The sequence below is a fragment of the Colletotrichum godetiae genome (genome assembly GCF_030913485.1).
Source record: "Colletotrichum godetiae strain CBS 193.32 chromosome Unknown BDP55scaffold_23, whole genome shotgun sequence".
Taxonomy (NCBI): Eukaryota; Fungi; Ascomycota; class Sordariomycetes; order Glomerellales; family Glomerellaceae; genus Colletotrichum; species Colletotrichum godetiae.
In genome coordinates this window covers 239,441-256,508 of record NW_026851271.1, presented here as the reverse complement: position 1 = coordinate 256,508, position 17,068 = coordinate 239,441, and the positions used below count along the sequence as shown (strand labels likewise).

The window sequence follows — 17,068 nt, the reverse complement described above, 5'->3', positions numbered from 1 at the left end:
CTTCAAGATGGCTGAGCTACGGAACCTCCCCCTTGAGACCATTTTACACATTGTCTCTTACCTTCGTCCCGACTACACTCCTGGCAAGGAGCTCCTCGACAAGTTCAAGAGTGATTGGCTCATCCAAAAGGAGCTTTGCGATCAACGTCGCGCACTTGCCTCCTTGGCATGCACATGCCGTCGTTACTACCACCTCCTTATACCTTTCCTATACGAATCTGTCAGCGTTCACTGCGGCGCCAGAGCCCCTCGGCAGTGGTTGTCGCTCATGAAGACCCTTTCACACAACAAAGACCTTTGTCGACTTGTCAAGCAGCTATACATCCACTTCGATAGCAATCATACGCTAGTGTCCCCTACTATCCGGGCCGATGCGTATGTCAGGGACATGGTCAAACTCGAGACTTGGCTGAAGAAGGTCTGTAAACCTAATGCGGACATCTCAAGCCCCTTTGAGGTGTCCTCTGCCTTGCTCTTCAACCTCGCTAGCAACACTCAAGATTTCACGCTCTCTGCATTTGGCTTGTCTCTCTCCGCAAGCTTAGATGCCATTCACGACGTGGACCAGATCCTTCCAAACCACCAAACAACTGAGTCAACATTTTCCTCCTTGAAATCAGTCTCTCTTAGGAAGGGTCATTGGGATCAGAGCAGTCATTGGACTGGATCTCATGAGAGGTGGTTAACCGCAAGGTTCATCACTAGAGCAAGGAACCTGCACGAGGCCCACCTAGTTCGCGCAGCTCTGGAGTTTCCCAATCCACCATCGACGAATCTGACAACACTCGCTCTGAGCAACTGTACAATATCACTTCCGATTCTTGCCAATGCTATCCGAGCCTGTCCTAAACTGGAGAAGTTCTTTTGGAAGAAGCAAAGGCGTTGGGACCTGCACCCACATACCATCCCGCCGTGGCTGATATTGGGGGCTCTGGGAATACGTCGTGCCACCCTCCGCACTCTGGTCATCGACTTTGACGGCGTCTGCGGTCGAGGAACGCAGGTCCCTGCAGTTGAGCTTAGCACCTTTACGAATCTAGAGGAAGCCTGGATTGACATCAGTGTCTTTGACAAGGACAGAGGCAACTACACAGACACGGAGTCTGACCCACTCAATCTGACTGTTGTGGAGGGCAGTCCTCTGATCCGAACTTTGCCGTCTTCCATCCGAAAGCTGCATCTGTCCGGCGCCATGACAAACTTCATCCACGAAGAGGTTCTGTGGCTGGTTAGGGCTGGTATGAACAAAACCCGACACATTCCCGAAGACTTCGCACTGGATGGAGGCTATCTAGATGGCGAGATATTCAAGTTGTACGATCACCTAAACAACGACCAGCATCTCCCCACAACCGTCTTGGACCTTCAGCCTTTCCTCTGGTGAGAGACTGCGCAGCGGAGAACAACGACAAAGGCGTATTTGGGACGGGCACAGAACGAAGGATGCAGTACAGGCTTGGCCATTCTCTAGGGTATGGATGGGAAGGAGAAACGAGAGGCAGGTACAATGCGTGGCTGATACAGGCGATGGACAAACCCGTCGTTTTTCTTTTCTTCTTTCTTCTTCTGAGAGTCGGGACAGACTCTAGGCTGAGGGGGGGTATCAGAGAACAAAGTGTGTCTTTGCCGAAGAGCATTTCCCCGGGAGTATTTTCATACTTCCGGTGTTGTTAGTGTATCATACTTTCGTCTATTCCGTTCCATCATGAACTTTCCTCATTGTTTTTTGTGAACATTATTTCAATCTTGCCCACGGAGTCCGCGTTTTTCATCAAATGCAATACAGTAGTACGATACCCCAAACTCGTCGACCCAGGATTCAGGCCCATTCCTTAACAACACTCCAGTACTGATCCACGTACCTTTGAGAGCATGGTATCAAGTTCGAATGTCTCCTCTCGTGTTCCGGGGCTGAGTCATCCAGCAGAAGTAGTGCTGTCCACTGTCTCTATGGGCAACCTCGGTCTTGTGGCTTGTACGTCTCAGGATGTGCTTCGCTCTCAAACACATCAGTAAGCCAAATCACTCTTTCCTATGAGTCCCGACTGGAATAAACATATTGGATGGGTGATGAGAGCATTTGGCGAAGATAGACTCGCTGCGATGGTCACTAGGGGACCCTGAGTTTTGGGGAGCTTGTTGGAAAGATGAAGATGCGATACAACGCTCACCAGCTGAACAGGAATGGGCCTGCACCTGAGCAGCTGTTCCAGTTGAGCAGGGGTTCTGCTATCAACCGTCCCATTGGTGAGGCCTTCGCCAAACAAACCCTGTCATCTGCAAGGATTGAAATCCTAGCAAAGAAATACGACCTTCAACAACTCACAGCAGCACCCTGCTGAAGCGCTGCTACTAATGTATTACCATCAAGGCTGAGCCAAGTGAGCGTTCACCGCGACGTCCGAGGGCTCGCAAGTACTTCTCTCGCTCACTGCAGCAGTCGCCATGCAAAGTTGGCAGTACAGGAGGGCTGAAGACACGAAAGGGTTCTAAACTCAACACTTCCGGCGGGCAGGGACCACCGACAAGGAGGGAGACAACACGAACGCACGATGGTCTGATACACGACTCGCGATACGCAGTTGGAAGTGAGGAGCCAACCACTTGGAAGCAACGGTGGGTAGGTCGCCAAGCTGCGGGGACTCATGTTGACCACGGAACGTCGACACATAAAAACTCGCAACTTTTCTTTGCATTAGAGAGCACCCTTGGAAGCTATGCCTGCTCCCAGTAATTGTCTTCTGACATCAACATCAGACGAACTTATGTTCTAAAATGTCAGATCTACCACGGCAGACTTCAGCAAGCCCCAGGGACGAATCGCGAGACTCGCCGGTAGCCCCCACAATCACTGGTGAACCTGTGGCTGCGACGATCGAGCCCGCTGTCGAGCAGGCGGCGATCGACGTCGATGATGGAGCAAGCGTATGTCTGCACATATTACTCATGTGGATTGATGAGGCTAATGACTGGACTTTACGCGAATTCTAGGATGCCATAATAACTGATGACCAAATGTACGCAAATCTCGGTACTTCCATGTCTAGGGCAGCGGGCTGTGCTTGGCCAAAGGCTAAATCCCACAGGTCCTCGTACACGGCCTCGCTCACATCCTCAGTTGTGGATTATCCGACCGAGTACGGCCGTCGTTATCATGCATTCCGTGCTGGAGGTATGTCAAGGCAGCCTTCGTGTTGCTTTGGAGAGCGAACAGCCTAGTCTTCACCTTGATTCTAACAGCTCGACTGGACGTAGCTTACCACTTCCCCAATGACGAGGTTTGAACGCGTTCTTGACTCCGATATCCATGTATGGGATTAAAAGTCTGGGTCCAGGATGAAATGGACCGCCTCGATTTGGTGCACACATTGATGGTCAAAACCATCGGCAACAAACTATTCCTCGCGCCTGTCGACGGAGCAAAGCTGCATCGCGTTTTGGACGTTGGCACTGGAACTGGCATCTGTACGTTTTAATATTGAGCTTTTTACCACCGCTCCCTATGGGCCGTCTACTTACACTTCTAGGGTCCATTGAGATGGGAGACTTTTTCCCTAATGCCGAAGTCCGATGGTATTGACTTCACTTATATCAAGACCGAGTGCTAAGACTTGACTAGATCATTGGCAACGATCTGAGCGCTATCCAGCCGAAGTGGTATGTTTATTGACAGCTCAGTACTGATACAAAGGTGTCAGTACATATCGGAGACAGAATGGTTCACTAAGAATTGGCCGCAACAGGGTTCCGCCAAACGTCAAGTTCGAAATTGACGACGTCGAGAGCGAGTGGGTTGGGCAAAACAAATACGACTTCATCTTCAGTCGATACCTGTCAGGGTCTCTGGCCGACTGGCCAACCTACGTCAAGAGAGTGTCTCAGTAAGTCCCCATGTTTCTAACCCATTCTAGCCTTGCTAATCCTTCACTTAGGAACTTAAATCCCGGTGGATGGGCCGAGTTCCAGGATTGGAGCTTCATGCTCCACAGCGATGACGGGACGCTCGAGGGAACCGCTATCCAGCGCTGGGCCGATACCTTCATGGACGCATGCAAGGTATTCGGACGCGATGCCCAAATCGGCCCCAAGCTCGAAGCCCTGGTTCGAGAAAACACCAACCTCATCAACATTCGTCACGAGCCCTTCAAGATCCCCAACGGTCCCTGGCCCAAGGACGCACATCTCAGGGACCTTGGGATGTGTAACTTGATTCAACTACTCGAGGGGCTCGAGGGGTTCTCACTCAAGTTGCTCTGTGGAGGTCTTGCTTGGACAAAGGAAGAAGTCCTGGTCCTGTGCTCCCAAGTCCGTACGGAGCTGAAGTCAGGCAAGGTACACGCGTGGTATCACTAGTAAGTCGTGGCTCTCTTGAAAGATGTGTGTACATGTCAGTAAGCGGTTTACTGACTATCTATGTAGCGACGTTGTGTACGGCCAGAAGCCTAAAAAGGAGGAGGCGCAGGATGTTTGATATCACCTGTGTAGTTTTCCTTGCCTTGGTTTGAATGTCATGTCTGTGGTATTTACAAGTGGCAACGAAAATTTACAAACTGTGGTGTCTTCTAGGCCCAGGGTGAAGTTCACAACTCATCCTTTTCCCTCTTCTCTTCAGTCTTCGCAGTCTTCTGACGCTCAACACAAGTCCACTCACTCCCAACCGCCTTCGCCACCAAGGGAAACTTGCAGAAAGGAGCCTTGCTCTCCGCCGCCTCCCCCTCGGCCAGTCCCATGACAATAGCATCCAACTTCTCCGGTGCAACCCCCTCCTCAACCCACCGCCTCAAAGCGTCCAAAGCCCTCAAAGGAAACCCAGTCCCCTTGGGCGCCGCACAATGCGTAGTTCCAGGTACCTCAAAGAACCTCAAATACTCTGCCGGCTCAACTCCTCCTCCCCTACCCCCATCAACCTCGACGACCTTGTCGTGATACCGCCTCATGGCATTAATCGTGATAGCTTCATCATTGATAGAATGCCACGCAATCATCTTCCCCCCAGCCTCCCTGAATGCCCCCAGATCAGGGTTATCACTCCCAATCATGTCTCCAAACTCTTCCACCGTCTCCTTGAACAACCTCGCAAACTCCTGCCTGGTCATATTCGCCGGATCATACTGAGCATCCTTCATCAACAACAACCGAATCCAATCCGTAGCAATCGTAAACGGTCTCCCACGACACTTCCCCCCGTCACAAACAATATTCCCCAACGCCATCAGCCCCGTCGCCGCAGTCCCCACCGTCGAACCTGGAAACAAACTCCCCCCCTCCTCATCAACAGGTCCCTTCAATAGCGCCTCAGCAACAACAGCCGCTTCCTCCGAAACCCCCTCCTTCACCCCATCACACTCAGACTCCCTCCCAAGCACAATCCTCGGCTCAACCACACACAAATCATCCCTCGCAATAACTCCATCCTTGACCCCATCCACCTCATCACAAGCCTCAATCGCAGCTTTCCGAATAGTCTCCATCTCGCAAGCCGAAGGATACACACCAAGCTCGTTCATCACAACCTGCGGCCAAAACATCCCCATCAACAACCCCGGAAAACTCACCGCAGGACAACCCACCAAAATCCCGTCGTACGCCTCCGGAAACCGCTGCGCCATCGCAAGACCCTGCCTCCCGCCAGTGGAACACCCGCTCCAGTACGAAAACTCGGGCCTCTTGCCATAGTACTCTTCCGCAATGTGTTTCCCAATGAGCGTCATCTCATGTAACCCCCTATACGCAAAGTTCTCCAGCGCTTCGAGATTCGGTTTCCCATCCTTGAAGAGCCACGAGTCTGCCGTCGAGTACGGGTTATGTTCGTACCCTCCATCCGTAGCAGCGACAGCGTATCCTGACGCGGTGTACGCAGCCATCACATCGTCGCCGATCTCGCCCGCCAGCCACCCGCCGCCACCGATGCCCAGGAACCGGGCATTATAGGCGTCTTGGAGGGGGAGCCAGATGTGGACTGTGATGAGGGACTCTGAGTTGGGGCGGGTGTAGGAGACGGTGACGTTACATGCTGACACGCCTTCGGAGGGTACGAGTGCTGCTTCGGGTTTCCATCCTGAGTTTTGGGTGAAGTTTATGAAGGGTTTTGCGGTGGTGGAGTGATTTATGAGGCCTTCGAGTCGAGGGAAGGAGAATGAAGTTGGTAAGCAGGGCTTCGTGACGGCGTGAACTGCGGTGGCTAAGGTGAAGCCGGCTAGCATGATTGAAGCGACCATCTTGAATATTGACACCGTCGGTATGGTGAAGCCGAAGTGCAGCAGATCATGAGTGTAATGAACGACACTTGATATACAATTAAATGCTGGCTCGCTAACTTCGTACCTCGTACTCGTATGTTTAAGCGATGAGGAGTAGAAGACGTTGACTTTGGAGTCGCGGGGTCCGCGCATAGTCCGAGTCAATAGCCCCCTAAATCCCTGTTGATATTCGTCTAAGGACTACTCCGTAGATGATCGTGACCACTCCGTAAAAGATCGTCAGTGAGTAGGAATCGAGTAGAGCTTTACCCTACGAGGTGGTCTAAAGCAATTTGTAAACAGAACACGGTAAAGATGTAGTGATATGCCAACAGGTATTATTCGTCTACGTCTATCGTTTGCAAAAATAAAGCAACCCCCCAAACACCCAGCCTTTAGCCATCCTCAAGCGGCCTCCTTACAAAAATCTCCAAAGCCCCCCTCATCTTCTCCTCAACAGCCTTCCTCTCCTTATCCTTGGCAGGCAACCCCACCCGACACACAGCCTTGCCAAACACCTCGCCAACTCTCCGCTCTCGAAGACGCCGTCTCGCCAACGCAGCCTCAGCAGCAGCGTTGCCACCCGTAAGGCGTCTGAAGCTGAGACTGCGCCGATTGGGCTTCTGCATCGTCAGTGCCTCGACCTCGGACCGCGAGATGGGTGCCATCTCCGCGACGACCTTGGACAGCGTCGCTGTGAGGAAAACAAAGGCGATATTGTGGTTCGGTGCCGTGGCGAGGATGTCTAGCACCGCGGTCTTATCGTCTTCGACTTCGGGTGGTGACCGTGCTGCAGCCGCGGCCAGGTGAGGGATAGCTACTTCGATCTTGGCCCAGAGGGCTGCGGTGATGATACCGTCGGTTAGTCCGCTGAGGAAGAGAAGGAGGACTTCGGCGAGTACTTCTAGGCGGTAGAGCGATGGGACTTCGACGGGGAGCGCCTCGACGAGGGCTTGGTCATTGTCTAGTGCCTCAATCAATGCGACAATCTGGTTTTCACGGGACTCTTTGTCTTTGAACAGCCATGCAGTCTCGTCAAAGGGCCAGCCAGGCTTGTCGGCCGGGATGACATGCTCCTCAATCATGTTTGCTTCCGCGATGGCGCGTAGCATCATCACCTCGACAGCTTCTGTGAGCTTAAAGAGCTCTTTGGGGGCAGCGCAGCGGACGTCGAGGTCATACGGGATGGAGCCGGAGGTCTTGCCTTCCCGCGATTTCATGAAAGCCCGAATGCCTCCATCGGGGATGCGAATGAGTTCGTCTATTGAGCGACCGAAACACGTCGGGAGCCAGGAAGCCCGAACTGGAATGAAGTGATCCCTGCCGTCTTCCACCCGCAGAACCAAGATGTCCTCGAGAGATGAGCGGCCGTCGTTGAGGGCTCGAACGTGAGAAATGTCGCTGACGTATATCTCCAGAACACCACTGACTGTCTCGCCCGGTTCCAAGGTGACATCGTCGCCCAAATTTGGCGACTCTTCGCCACTGTCGTCAGCGGCTGTCCGTTTGAAGGATGAGCTCAGCCAGGCTGGTGGACTTGAGGCCCCGGAATCCTCCTCAATCGTGGGTTTCTCGACAAAAGCAAACTTTGCCGGCACTCTCCCAGTGTTTGCGATTGTCAGTGTCGCAGTGTGCTTGCAGCGGTAGGCAACATCTCCAAAGTCTACGGCTTCACCAAGATCCATACCATCCTCGCCCTTGGCCTGCATGTCAGGGTTGTCGAGAATGACAGTGATGAGAGGCCGTCCCTCGTTCTCGGCGCGGTCCAACTCCTTTGCAACTTCAGCATGGACTTTGGCCTTGAGATCCGGCACCACCGCGTCGTAGTCGAGCGTGAAGATGGAGATGATGGGTTTGTGATCTGAAGAGATGATCCGCTGGTGTGAGGTGTAGATGTCAAGCTGTATCCTATCCGTGAACCCTTCTTTCGTGACAACCTCCTCTGGTTCGTTATCATCTTCTTCGTATTCATCGTAATCGAGGCCAGCTTCGCCGGTAGGCACCTCCTCACCGTCCGCATCCGGGTCATAGCTGAAAAGGACGTCGTCGTCGTCAGTCGCATGGTCGATACCCCGCGCCGTCATCTCCTCGTCCTTTTTCTTTGCCTCCTCGAGTTCCTTGACCTTTTGTTCATACTCCTCTCGGTCCTTTCTTGTTCTGTAAAGAATGCGATCGCACCAACTCGGGGCTCTTTGTTTCTCGCTCGAGTCAAAGAGACTGATGGTCCCGACGTCGTACTTGTATGACGGCAGGAAAGTGATTGGCCCTTCGCGCCAGCCATCGTGAAAGGCCTTCTTCTCCTTGATTATTCTCCTTAGCTGGTCATGTGGTAGAAGAGAGTCCAAGGTTGCTTGCAACGACGCAGGATCGTCGCCCGGGTCGGGCAAAAAGTCGTCGGGATCTGGCAGTGAGCTTGACGAATCATCGAAACTAGCCTCCGATGACAATGTCGTTTCAATTGTTGAGGTGTCGTCATCTGTGTAGTCACTCTTCTTTGCGCTCTTGACCACCAGAACCTCCTCGCCGGCGATGACCTTGCGTCCCCTTTTATCCAGATCGTACTCCCCGCGTGTGTGAAGTTGAAGTAAGCGCCGGATATCATTACCGGGCAGTCCATCCACGCGGAAGTTCAAGTCACCCACCCAGAAGGCAAAGTCCTCGTCGCCAATCTTCTCCGGCTCAGCATCGTTCTCTCCAGCAAGGTTGATCGGGTCAAACTGCGTCCGTGTTAAGATCTGCCCGACGTCCCACAACCTCCGGTCAAGGTACGTCTGCTCCGCGCCGCTAGCCAGGTGGCAGTTGACAAAGACCATGCGGGTCGTCTCCCCGAGCAGCATCCGCGTAGTAACAGCTCCCTTGTTCCCTAGGTATCCGAAGAGGCCCGTCCCGACAGAGACTGTACTCACGTTGCTGACTGTTGGCGCTACCTCGGGGGAAGCATAGGCCAATAGCAGCAGACCGGACATTTGCTCTGCGGCAACGAGCTCGTATCCATCCGGCATGGCTTCTTCTAAAGCTTCTTTCCACTTCTTCATGGGTCCTTGGTCGGATGCCATGCGGTTCATGTAGTCCCTCGCCATGTTCAGGTCGACAATCTCCTGCAAGCCCAACACATACAGTCCAACCTTGTCGCCTCCGACCAAGTGCACCGAGGCATTTGGGTCATGTTCTTCAGTTGCATCCGTGGCTGTATCCTTAGTAGCCGGTGGGGGATCCGTCTCTATTGTATCGTGATCGGAGACGTTGAGCCTCGAGAGCGTAGTGTCGAGGCCATACCCGTCAACAAACCAGCTCGCCAAGTCCTTGTCGGTGCCGGGACACGCAGCCACATTCCATGTCCCAATCTTGACCCGGATCCGGTGTGGCCGTACGTACTCTGCTCGACGGGCGTACACAGCACGGGCAAGGGAGTGCGGCGTAGATGCGAGGTCGACGTCGACGGGGTCTGAGGTCGTGGAGGGGATGGTCTCGGAGGGGGGCGCCATCGCGGAAGGCGAAGCCATGCGCTGCTGCTGCTGAGATGCGAGCGTGGAGTCGTAGTTTCGAAAGGTAAGGGACTAGAGACAGGGAGCTCTAGGGGGTATTATTTGACGGGGTCGGGCGGCGGCGTTGGCGGCGGCGGCGGCTGAGAGGGGTGAGACAAGAGGCCGGTCCAGGGTCCTCTGCTTTGGTGTGCGTTGTTGTCGTCGATCAGTCCGGCGTGGCCCGGCGCATGATGTTCGTATTTTGGGCGTGGCTACGAGTCGTCGTAAGTGAGGTCACGGACCAGGATGGCTTCAGTTATGCGCAGAGTTGGCGGCAGCGAGAGGGAGCCGGAGAAGCCAGAGGAATGGCCTGGATGATGGTTGCAACTTGGAGGCCCTTGAAAAGTACGGACGAGCCGGAGTAGAGAGGATACTAGAGGGGTGAAAAGGAGGAGAAGAAACGAGATCTGAACAGTCTTGAAGTCACTGAAAGAAGTTGATTAGGTAGATGTTGCAAAAGTATCCCAGTACCAGGTATGGTGTAGGCAGAGAAAGGGAGAAAGGGACTGGGGAAGGGATTGTCGCCGGGATCTCTCATCGACAGATTGCCGTCGTCGGACGCCTCGTTTCTGGGTCGCAAGACCGGTGACGTGCATCGTTCACCTGGAATTGACAGGGGGGTTGCTAGGGGACCCCTCTGCAGTTCTGCACTGCCACAGCGCTGGGATTGGCGGGGTAGTCTCGGTTGCTTTATCGTGATAAGGTCTCGATAAGCCGATAAGGCACCTACGGCCTGGAGAGAGATCCACCTCGCACACTGACCTCATCCGGTGTGCACCTCCTTCCTCCGAAAGAGCCAAGCTTCACCTCTCACCTCCCATTGACAACAACACGACCTTGAACTCCAAGATACACACCTGCTCCCTTACCACGACAGCTCTTGCCGACCTTCACTAGCGCTTAGTCCGACGCCACGATCATAGAGAAGTACCAGCCCGGCACCGAGCGCGCAGCCTTGTAGCAATACCACACACTACATCAACACCACACAACGGGCACACATCACCACCACCACAAATGTCCCGCTCAACCCCCCGCCGACGAGGCGGCGGCCACGCCCACCACTCCTCAACCCAAGGAAACCCAACCACCGGCCCCCGGCCCGTCCAATCCGACTACGAATCCGACGCGGCGCACTACATCGACTCCCACCCCGTCCCGGACCCGAACCCAGCCCTCTTCAACCGCACAAACACCGACCTCAACCTCTCCGTCCTCCGCCGCTACCTCCCCTCCATAAACTCAACTCTCTCCATCGCCGCCAACGCCGTCGTCTACACCTTCAACCCCACGCTCCCGGGCTGGGACAAGACAGGCATTGAGGGGACGTATTTCCTCTGCATGCAGGACCCCGTCCCCGGCGCGGCGCCGACTCCGAGGGCGTGTATCTTTGTGTTGAACCGTCGCGGGTTGGAAAATGTGATTCTCGATCTGAGCGAGGTGGACGACTTTGAAGTCATGGATGAGATTTACATCTTTCGGCTGCGGGGCACCCCCGAAGAAGCGGCAGAGGGCACGAATAAAGTCATGGGCATCTGGATCCACGCAGATAAAGAGGACACACGCGTTATGAACTCGGCCCTCATCTCCGAGACGCTCAAACTCGTCCGCCTCGCCGAGGAGCAGAACGCCGTTGCTGGCTTCGGCGGTCCCGGAGGCGGTGCAGGTGGTCACGGTGGCGCGGGCGGTGCCGTACAGGAAGAGGAGCTGGGCCCCGCGATGCAGGCCATTGGCCGGAAGCTGAGCTTGAGTGACCTGTTTGGCGCGCAGAATGGGCTCCAGGGCTAGGAACCCGTGGTGTATGCTGCGGGGATCAGGGCGCGGGAGTCCTCGGTGAGGGGATGGGGCTTTGCGGAGGCGTCTGATGTGTGGAGAATGGCAAAGATTTGCTTGCGTGGTACCAAGATGGAGTCTCTTCAAAGACGCTGATGATGTTGCTGAAGATGAAGTCGAGGATGGCAAAGAATGAAGTGCACGAAATATCTACTTAGGACAAAAGGGGGACGCTCCGGAGAGCGCAACGGTTGAACCAATGATACCCTTGATTAAGAAAGAAAAGAAAGTCATTTTTCATACATGAATGCAAAGTCGTCATGGGACTTGGTGATTCTTCCCAAGAACCCTCCATCGTGACTCGCAAAGTCTAGGGGGCTGCGTGTCTTTTCTATTACGGTCCCCAAAAGCCTCAACCCCTTCCTAGACCATGCTCGTGTAAAAACTCCCCTCCCATTACCAGCAGACTCTTTGAGTGAAACCCAATCACCCATATTTAAACGTCAAAAGCGACCAAACAGAAATCGCATCGCTCATACCGTGCCACTGATGCTGAGCTCGCGAATCTCCTGCAGTACTTGCTCGACGCGCTGATCCAGCTGGCCCTGGGCATACTGTTCTCTCGTATCCGCGTCTAGGTACTGCTGCACCTGCGCCATGCGACTGTACGCTTCGGCGCAGAAGCGCAGCTGGATCTTGACGAGGGCCTCAAAGGTGGGGTCGAGATACGGCACGCGGAGGTCGATGAGCTGGGGCAGTTCTGACGACAGCTGCTCGTTGAGCTGCTCGTAGGCGGCCTTGGCCATCTCCATCTCCTTTTCCGCGCGGGGCAGCTTGGTCACGTCCTTGTCGGGCTTCTCGACGAGCTTCTTGACCTTGGCACGTAGGGCATCGTAGTCAAGGAGCTTATGGCCGCGCTTCTTGATACCTGGGGATGGGTCAGCAACTTTATGTTGGAGTGTAGTCCGGTTTATACCGACATTCATTTACGTCTGGGAAATAGGCGCAGAAGCGTGAGATAGGCTCGAGGACGGTTTGTCTAGGCGAGTATTAGTTGATACGCCCGGTAGCCAAGATGTCGGGCAAAGAATAATCGTACTGGTAAGGACCGTCCAGCGCCTTGATGGTCTCGGCATCAAGGTCCTCCACCGCCTGCTTGTAACTTCTGCTCACGCCATCCTTCGCTCCAGAGTCTCCGTAAAAGGCGTCTATCGTCTCGGCAATGCGCATCTGGGAAGCAGTCATGGCTGGAAACCGGAGTTAGCCCACTCTCATCCTTGGCAGGGGGGGCGGTAGCAGGAGACCTCCAACACACCTCGCAATGAATCCAAGTAGCCCTTTGCCTCCTTCTGCAACCGTAAGGAAGCCGTCTCCATGGTTCTGAATCGTCTGCCAAGAAGTCTCAGTATTTTTTTTGTTTTGATTTCGTCGGGTATCTCGGCCCTAGGGACGGGGTGCAGCCCACCTCTCTTCCACCTCGTAGTCGCGGTCGTTGGTCTTCTCCACATGACCTGCCAAGATCAGAACCTCCGTATTTGTGACTGCTGGTTGGGCAGAAAGGGCTCACCAGTCTTCATCATCACCTGCGTCGTCGCGCGGTTGACATTCTTCTTGAATCCTGTAGCCAGTCCATCAGCCTAGATTCTTGGTCGTGGTGCTCCGTTACCTCGCCCAGCTTGCGCCGAGGAGGGGTCATCTGAGACTCTCTCTCCCAAGTCGTACCTGCCCACGACATCTTGGCTGTCTTGCTGTGTGTTTCCTATTCGTACTCGGTGCTAGGATTCGGAGTAAAAATTCAAGAGGCAGTATAATGCTTGAGCGTGCGATGTAGTGTGTGAACTGATCACTCGGTGGTTTCGGCGGGTATCGTTGTTCGTAGGAAGGCCGTTTCGTTTCGTCGTCCAAAGGTTGAATTGATGGGGGGGGTGCACTGGGTGGTGGAGGGGGAGAAAGGAAATGCGGTTTTGATTGCGCGGACGAATCACTCAATGCACGCACAGCAACACACAGCACAGCACCACTGGGGAGACCCAACTGGCACCGACAGCGCCCAGAAACGGAAACCGACGTCAGCGAACAGAGGCTTTGGGCTGCGCCACGTCCTTGTTGGTGTTAGCTCCTCTTAGCGTCGGGTAGCTCTGTGGCTCAGCCCTATAGGCAGCCTTTCTTGCTGTGCTTACCTAAGGCTTTGCACGTCGACTGGGAAAGGCATGGCGGTGGGCGCAAGTGCCGTTTTCCGATTGTTCACTCCCCAGTGACTCAGCTCCGAATGACTAGGTAATGCTGCATAACTGCGTGGTGCACGAGGCCAATTTATCCTAGAAGCTTCTTTGTGCAAATACAAGGCGCTTTTATGGCTCTTTATGCAGACCTTGTTAGATCAGGACAATGGCCTCAAATTCTTTTATGCTTACGGAGATATGTTCAGTCCTTTCTTTAATAAGCTTACAAGTCCCTGGGTTTCATACACTCTCATTCTAGACATTCAACACTACAACTGCATCTCAACATTACAGAAAAGATCAAAGAAAAATCAACAAACAAAATGAACGCCCCTCGTTTTCTCCTCGTCAGCTTGGGGAACCCAGAGCCACACTACAACACCCTTCACTCAGCAGGCCACCATGCCCTCAACTCTCTTCAGAAACTCCTAGGTCCCTCACAGCCCGCCTTCCATAGAGGCCGTTTCGGTGGCAGCTCATGTCTGGCCTCCTTTGGTCCCAAATACGCAATGATCCAGAGCCCCTCCGTCATGAACGTGACCGGAAAGTGGCTGGCAAAGGCGTGGAAAGAGACCCTCGGCACCAGGAACCCAGCAGACTTGAGTCTCATACTCGTTCACGATGACTTAGAAGAGGACCTAGGGTTCGTCAAGACGAGAAAGTGGAAGAGCAGTCACAGAGGTCACAACGGCATCAAGAGCGTCAACAATTGTCTCCGCGAGGCGGATTACCCAGAGTCAAAGTGGGCGAGAATAGCAGTCGGCATTGGGCGGCCCGACGAGCGCGATCACTCTACGGTATCTAACTACGTCCTGAAGCGCATGACCAAGGACCAATGGTCTGCTCTCGAGACCGAAGGCGGACCTGGTGTGCTTGAGTGCCTCCTCGCATTCGAGGAGAAGCTTGATGCTGCAGCTGGGAAGTGAAGCATCTGAAGCATCGCTCCGTTCCCATCATCCACCTCACAACTTGGGCGCCGGGTAGCCCTTACCCTACATCCATTTGGGTCTGAGCCTGCACCATGATTCGAGGCTGCAAGAATGCGGCATGAGACAACGGCCTTTGCAAATGCGCCTCTACAGGTTCCCAGAGACTGAGGACAAGAGTGAGCCTGTCCCTCGTGCCGGGCGCGCAAAGCAAAGCTTCACGTCATGAGGGCTACAGTCCATGAAGGCCACGCACGGGGCGAATCGATTCCTGTCAATGAGCGTCGCGTTCATTACTTCACGTAGCCTCATCGGGCCCAGGACGCCCATCAAGCCACTTGCTCATGTACGGTCCATCGAGCCAGTACCCAAGCTTGGCGTAATAGCTCCTCACACCTACTCCAGAAATAACACTAATCTTCTCGCTGCCGTGCTCGTCCCTTGCAATTCTCTCTGCCTCCTCCATTAGGAGCGTGCCGAAACCTTGATGCTGGAATTTCTTCGGATCTCTGGCGTGTACCGGCACTGCGGTACCGTAAACGTGCAACTCTCTGACCAGACTCGTCGGCTGTCCAACGAGCTCCTCACGGTACGTGTACTTTTCGGTGCACTTTCGTAGACGCAGCAGGGCAACAAGAATGTCCTGCTTCGGGTCCTCGTACGCAAGGAACGTTTCCCATCCGCCATTGGCTGTGTAGTCTCGTCGCACCAGCTCGATTTGGTTCGGCCTAATCTTGTTCTTGACCTCGTTCACACCAACTTCGCGCGTCCTCACATCTCGACATGTTGTACCGAAATCCTTCATTCTCGCTAGTGCCAGTTCGCGCAAGTTGCCGTTCTCCACACCAGACGTGACCAGGGGCATGGGGATATCTCTCTGAACGCGGTAGATACGTGTCCATGGCGGGATTAGGGCCAGAATTCTTGCGACGAGATCGATCAGCCCGTTGGGAGTGTAGTTCTGGTAACGACCTGTGCGCCACAGCTCATACAACCCGGTGCCTCTGATGACGAGAGTCGGGTAAATCTTAAGACCATCCGTACGGAACGCAGGACTCTCAAAGTACTCCCGGAACTGATCCAGATCTCTCTCCATACCCACGTTGGGCAAGTCAGGCATCATGTGGCTGACCACCTTGAAACCAGCATCCTTGGCCAAGCAGAACGTCTCGGCGACGGCGGCAACAGTGTGGCCACGGTTCGTGTCTCTTGCAACATCTTCGTACAGCGACTGGACTCCAATTTCCAACCTCGTGCAGCCGTAACGCAGCATATCCGTCAGGTGCGGCTGCCAACAGTAATCCGGCCTCGTCTCGATTGTGATACCGACGCACTTGATGTTGCTCATCTCGCTGGCCTCCACGGCCTCGTCCACGTTCGATGTCTGGTATCCGCTGAGGGCATTGTGTAATTGGGCAATAAAGTCCTCCCTGTACGGCACCGGCAGTGACATGAATGTGCCACCCATGATGATGTACTCTACTTTGTCAACTGAGTGGCCGAGAGACTTAAGTTGGTCGACACGGCCGCGGGCCTGCTCGAAGGGGTCGTAACGTGCGCGAATCGCCCGCATCGACGTGGGCTCGTACCCTGTGTATGATTGTGTGCTGTATTCGAAATCGGAGTCCGGGCCGCCGGGGCAGTAGACGCAAATGTTACCTGTGTAAGCGATGTGCGGACATCTGTGAGGCTTGCACATGACGGCCACTACGGCGATACCCGATGATGTCCCTGGTAGGTACAGTGAGCATGCGCCTGTTTATGGGGGAAGAGTTGAAAGACAACATACGGATTGGCTTCGCAATGAGCTTCGGCAGGATGTACTTTTTGTAGTGCTCAGGAATTGCAGCAATAATGGCAGTGAAGGGCGGGATATTGGCGAGCTTGTGCTTCCTCGAAAACTTGTTGCGCAAAGAATTGAGGTTGAGATCCTTTGGCGGGTTCTTGGGGTCCCTGATGGCTTCATGGTCTTCGATTAAGGCGTTGGCGACATCGGCGCAGCATCGTAGGAAGCGCTCGTTCTCGGGGGGTAGATTGTCGTTCTTGGACCGCCCCTTGGTGACGGTGACGGTGGTGGTCGCCATCTTTGGGGAGAATGGGGGGGGGGGGGGGGGTAATCTCTGAGTTTAGTGTGTGTTCGTCTCTTCGGTTCGTAATGTGTAACGGTGAAAGTTCGAGGTTGAATTATTCGTGTTCGCCGTAATCTCGCCTCCTTAGCGTCAAGTCGTCAGAGTCATAAGTCGGAGTGAAGTTGGGGTTTGGAGAGTTGACTGTCCGTTCTCTTTGAAATTTTGGAGGAAACCATCAAATGCAAGTCGCTGGATGGTGGGGTAATCAGCCACAACTTCAACTCGTCGCACGACGCCACACGTCAAATCTGCATG

At 54.2% G+C, this 17,068-nt stretch overlaps 8 protein-coding genes across 8 annotated transcripts; 4 read left to right on the top strand and 4 right to left on the bottom strand.

The window, feature by feature from the left end:
* Window positions 1-7: 7 nt before the first annotated feature.
* Window positions 8-1,384, top strand: BDP55DRAFT_632590 (uncharacterized protein; the record flags this gene model as incomplete). The annotated part of the gene is made up of 1 exon (XM_060572447.1): window positions 8-1,384. The coding sequence occupies one exon, from the start codon at window positions 8-10 to the stop codon at window positions 1,382-1,384; it is 1,377 nt and encodes a 458-aa protein (XP_060428948.1).
* A 1,957-nt stretch (window positions 1,385-3,341) lies between these two features.
* On the top strand, window positions 3,342-4,471 carry BDP55DRAFT_553215 (methyltransferase domain-containing protein; the record flags this gene model as incomplete). The annotated part of the gene is made up of 6 exons (XM_060569269.1): window positions 3,342-3,465; window positions 3,528-3,565; window positions 3,620-3,657; window positions 3,744-3,881; window positions 3,933-4,352; window positions 4,420-4,471. The coding sequence occupies 6 exons, from the start codon at window positions 3,342-3,344 to the stop codon at window positions 4,469-4,471; spliced, it is 810 nt and encodes a 269-aa protein (XP_060428947.1).
* Window positions 4,472-4,580: 109 nt separating this feature from the next.
* On the bottom strand, window positions 4,581-6,218 carry BDP55DRAFT_632588 (Tannase/feruloyl esterase; the record flags this gene model as incomplete). Its single annotated transcript, XM_060572446.1, has 1 exon — window positions 4,581-6,218. One exon carries the CDS (start codon window positions 6,216-6,218, stop codon window positions 4,581-4,583), a length of 1,638 nt encoding a protein of 545 aa, XP_060428946.1.
* Window positions 6,219-6,516: 298 nt separating this feature from the next.
* On the bottom strand, window positions 6,517-9,846 carry BDP55DRAFT_164639 (type II inositol-1,4,5-trisphosphate 5-phosphatase). The gene has a single exon (XM_060565719.1). The coding sequence runs from the start codon at window positions 9,740-9,742 to the stop codon at window positions 6,635-6,637; it is 3,108 nt and encodes a 1,035-aa protein (XP_060428945.1). The 5' UTR covers window positions 9,743-9,846; the 3' UTR covers window positions 6,517-6,634.
* A 520-nt stretch (window positions 9,847-10,366) lies between these two features.
* On the top strand, window positions 10,367-11,801 carry BDP55DRAFT_665424 (Dcp1-like decapping family protein). Its single transcript, XM_060575032.1, has one exon. It carries the CDS (start codon window positions 10,781-10,783, stop codon window positions 11,549-11,551), a length of 771 nt encoding a protein of 256 aa, XP_060428944.1. The 5' UTR covers window positions 10,367-10,780; the 3' UTR covers window positions 11,552-11,801.
* On the bottom strand, window positions 11,802-13,392 carry BDP55DRAFT_665418 (BAR domain-containing protein). Its single transcript, XM_060575031.1, has 7 exons — window positions 13,259-13,392; window positions 13,104-13,154; window positions 13,002-13,047; window positions 12,852-12,925; window positions 12,636-12,783; window positions 12,517-12,575; window positions 11,802-12,464 (listed from the first exon to the last, which is right to left on the bottom strand). The coding sequence occupies exons 1-7, from the start codon at window positions 13,269-13,271 to the stop codon at window positions 12,070-12,072; spliced, it is 786 nt and encodes a 261-aa protein (XP_060428943.1). The 5' UTR covers window positions 13,272-13,392; the 3' UTR covers window positions 11,802-12,069.
* Window positions 13,393-13,794: 402 nt separating this feature from the next.
* Window positions 13,795-14,833, top strand: BDP55DRAFT_164442 (peptidyl-tRNA hydrolase). Its single transcript, XM_060565718.1, has one exon. It carries the CDS (start codon window positions 14,082-14,084, stop codon window positions 14,682-14,684), a length of 603 nt encoding a protein of 200 aa, XP_060428942.1. The 5' UTR covers window positions 13,795-14,081; the 3' UTR covers window positions 14,685-14,833.
* Window positions 14,834-14,982: 149 nt separating this feature from the next.
* On the bottom strand, window positions 14,983-16,768 carry BDP55DRAFT_632584 (ELP3 family histone acetyltransferase; the record flags this gene model as incomplete). The annotated part of the gene is made up of 2 exons (XM_060572445.1): window positions 14,983-16,415; window positions 16,474-16,768. 2 exons carry the CDS (start codon window positions 16,766-16,768, stop codon window positions 14,983-14,985), a joined length of 1,728 nt encoding a protein of 575 aa, XP_060428941.1.
* Between the last annotated feature and the right edge of the window lie 300 nt (window positions 16,769-17,068).

Coding starts and splice junctions, on each gene's coding strand:
- BDP55DRAFT_164639 (XM_060565719.1), bottom strand. CDS start 9,742: ATGGCTTCGCCTTCCGCGATGGCGCCCCCCTCCGAGACCATCCCCTCC.
- BDP55DRAFT_665424 (XM_060575032.1), top strand. CDS start 10,781: ATGTCCCGCTCAACCCCCCGCCGACGAGGCGGCGGCCACGCCCACCAC.
- BDP55DRAFT_665418 (XM_060575031.1), bottom strand. Junction 13,048..13,103: donor GCAGGTGATGATGAAGACTG/GTGAGCCCTTTC, acceptor TGATCTTGGCAG/GTCATGTGGAGAAGACCAAC. Junction 12,465..12,516: donor TTTCCCAGACGTAAATGAAT/GTCGGTATAAAC, acceptor ACCCATCCCCAG/GTATCAAGAAGCGCGGCCAT.
- BDP55DRAFT_164442 (XM_060565718.1), top strand. CDS start 14,082: ATGAACGCCCCTCGTTTTCTCCTCGTCAGCTTGGGGAACCCAGAGCCA.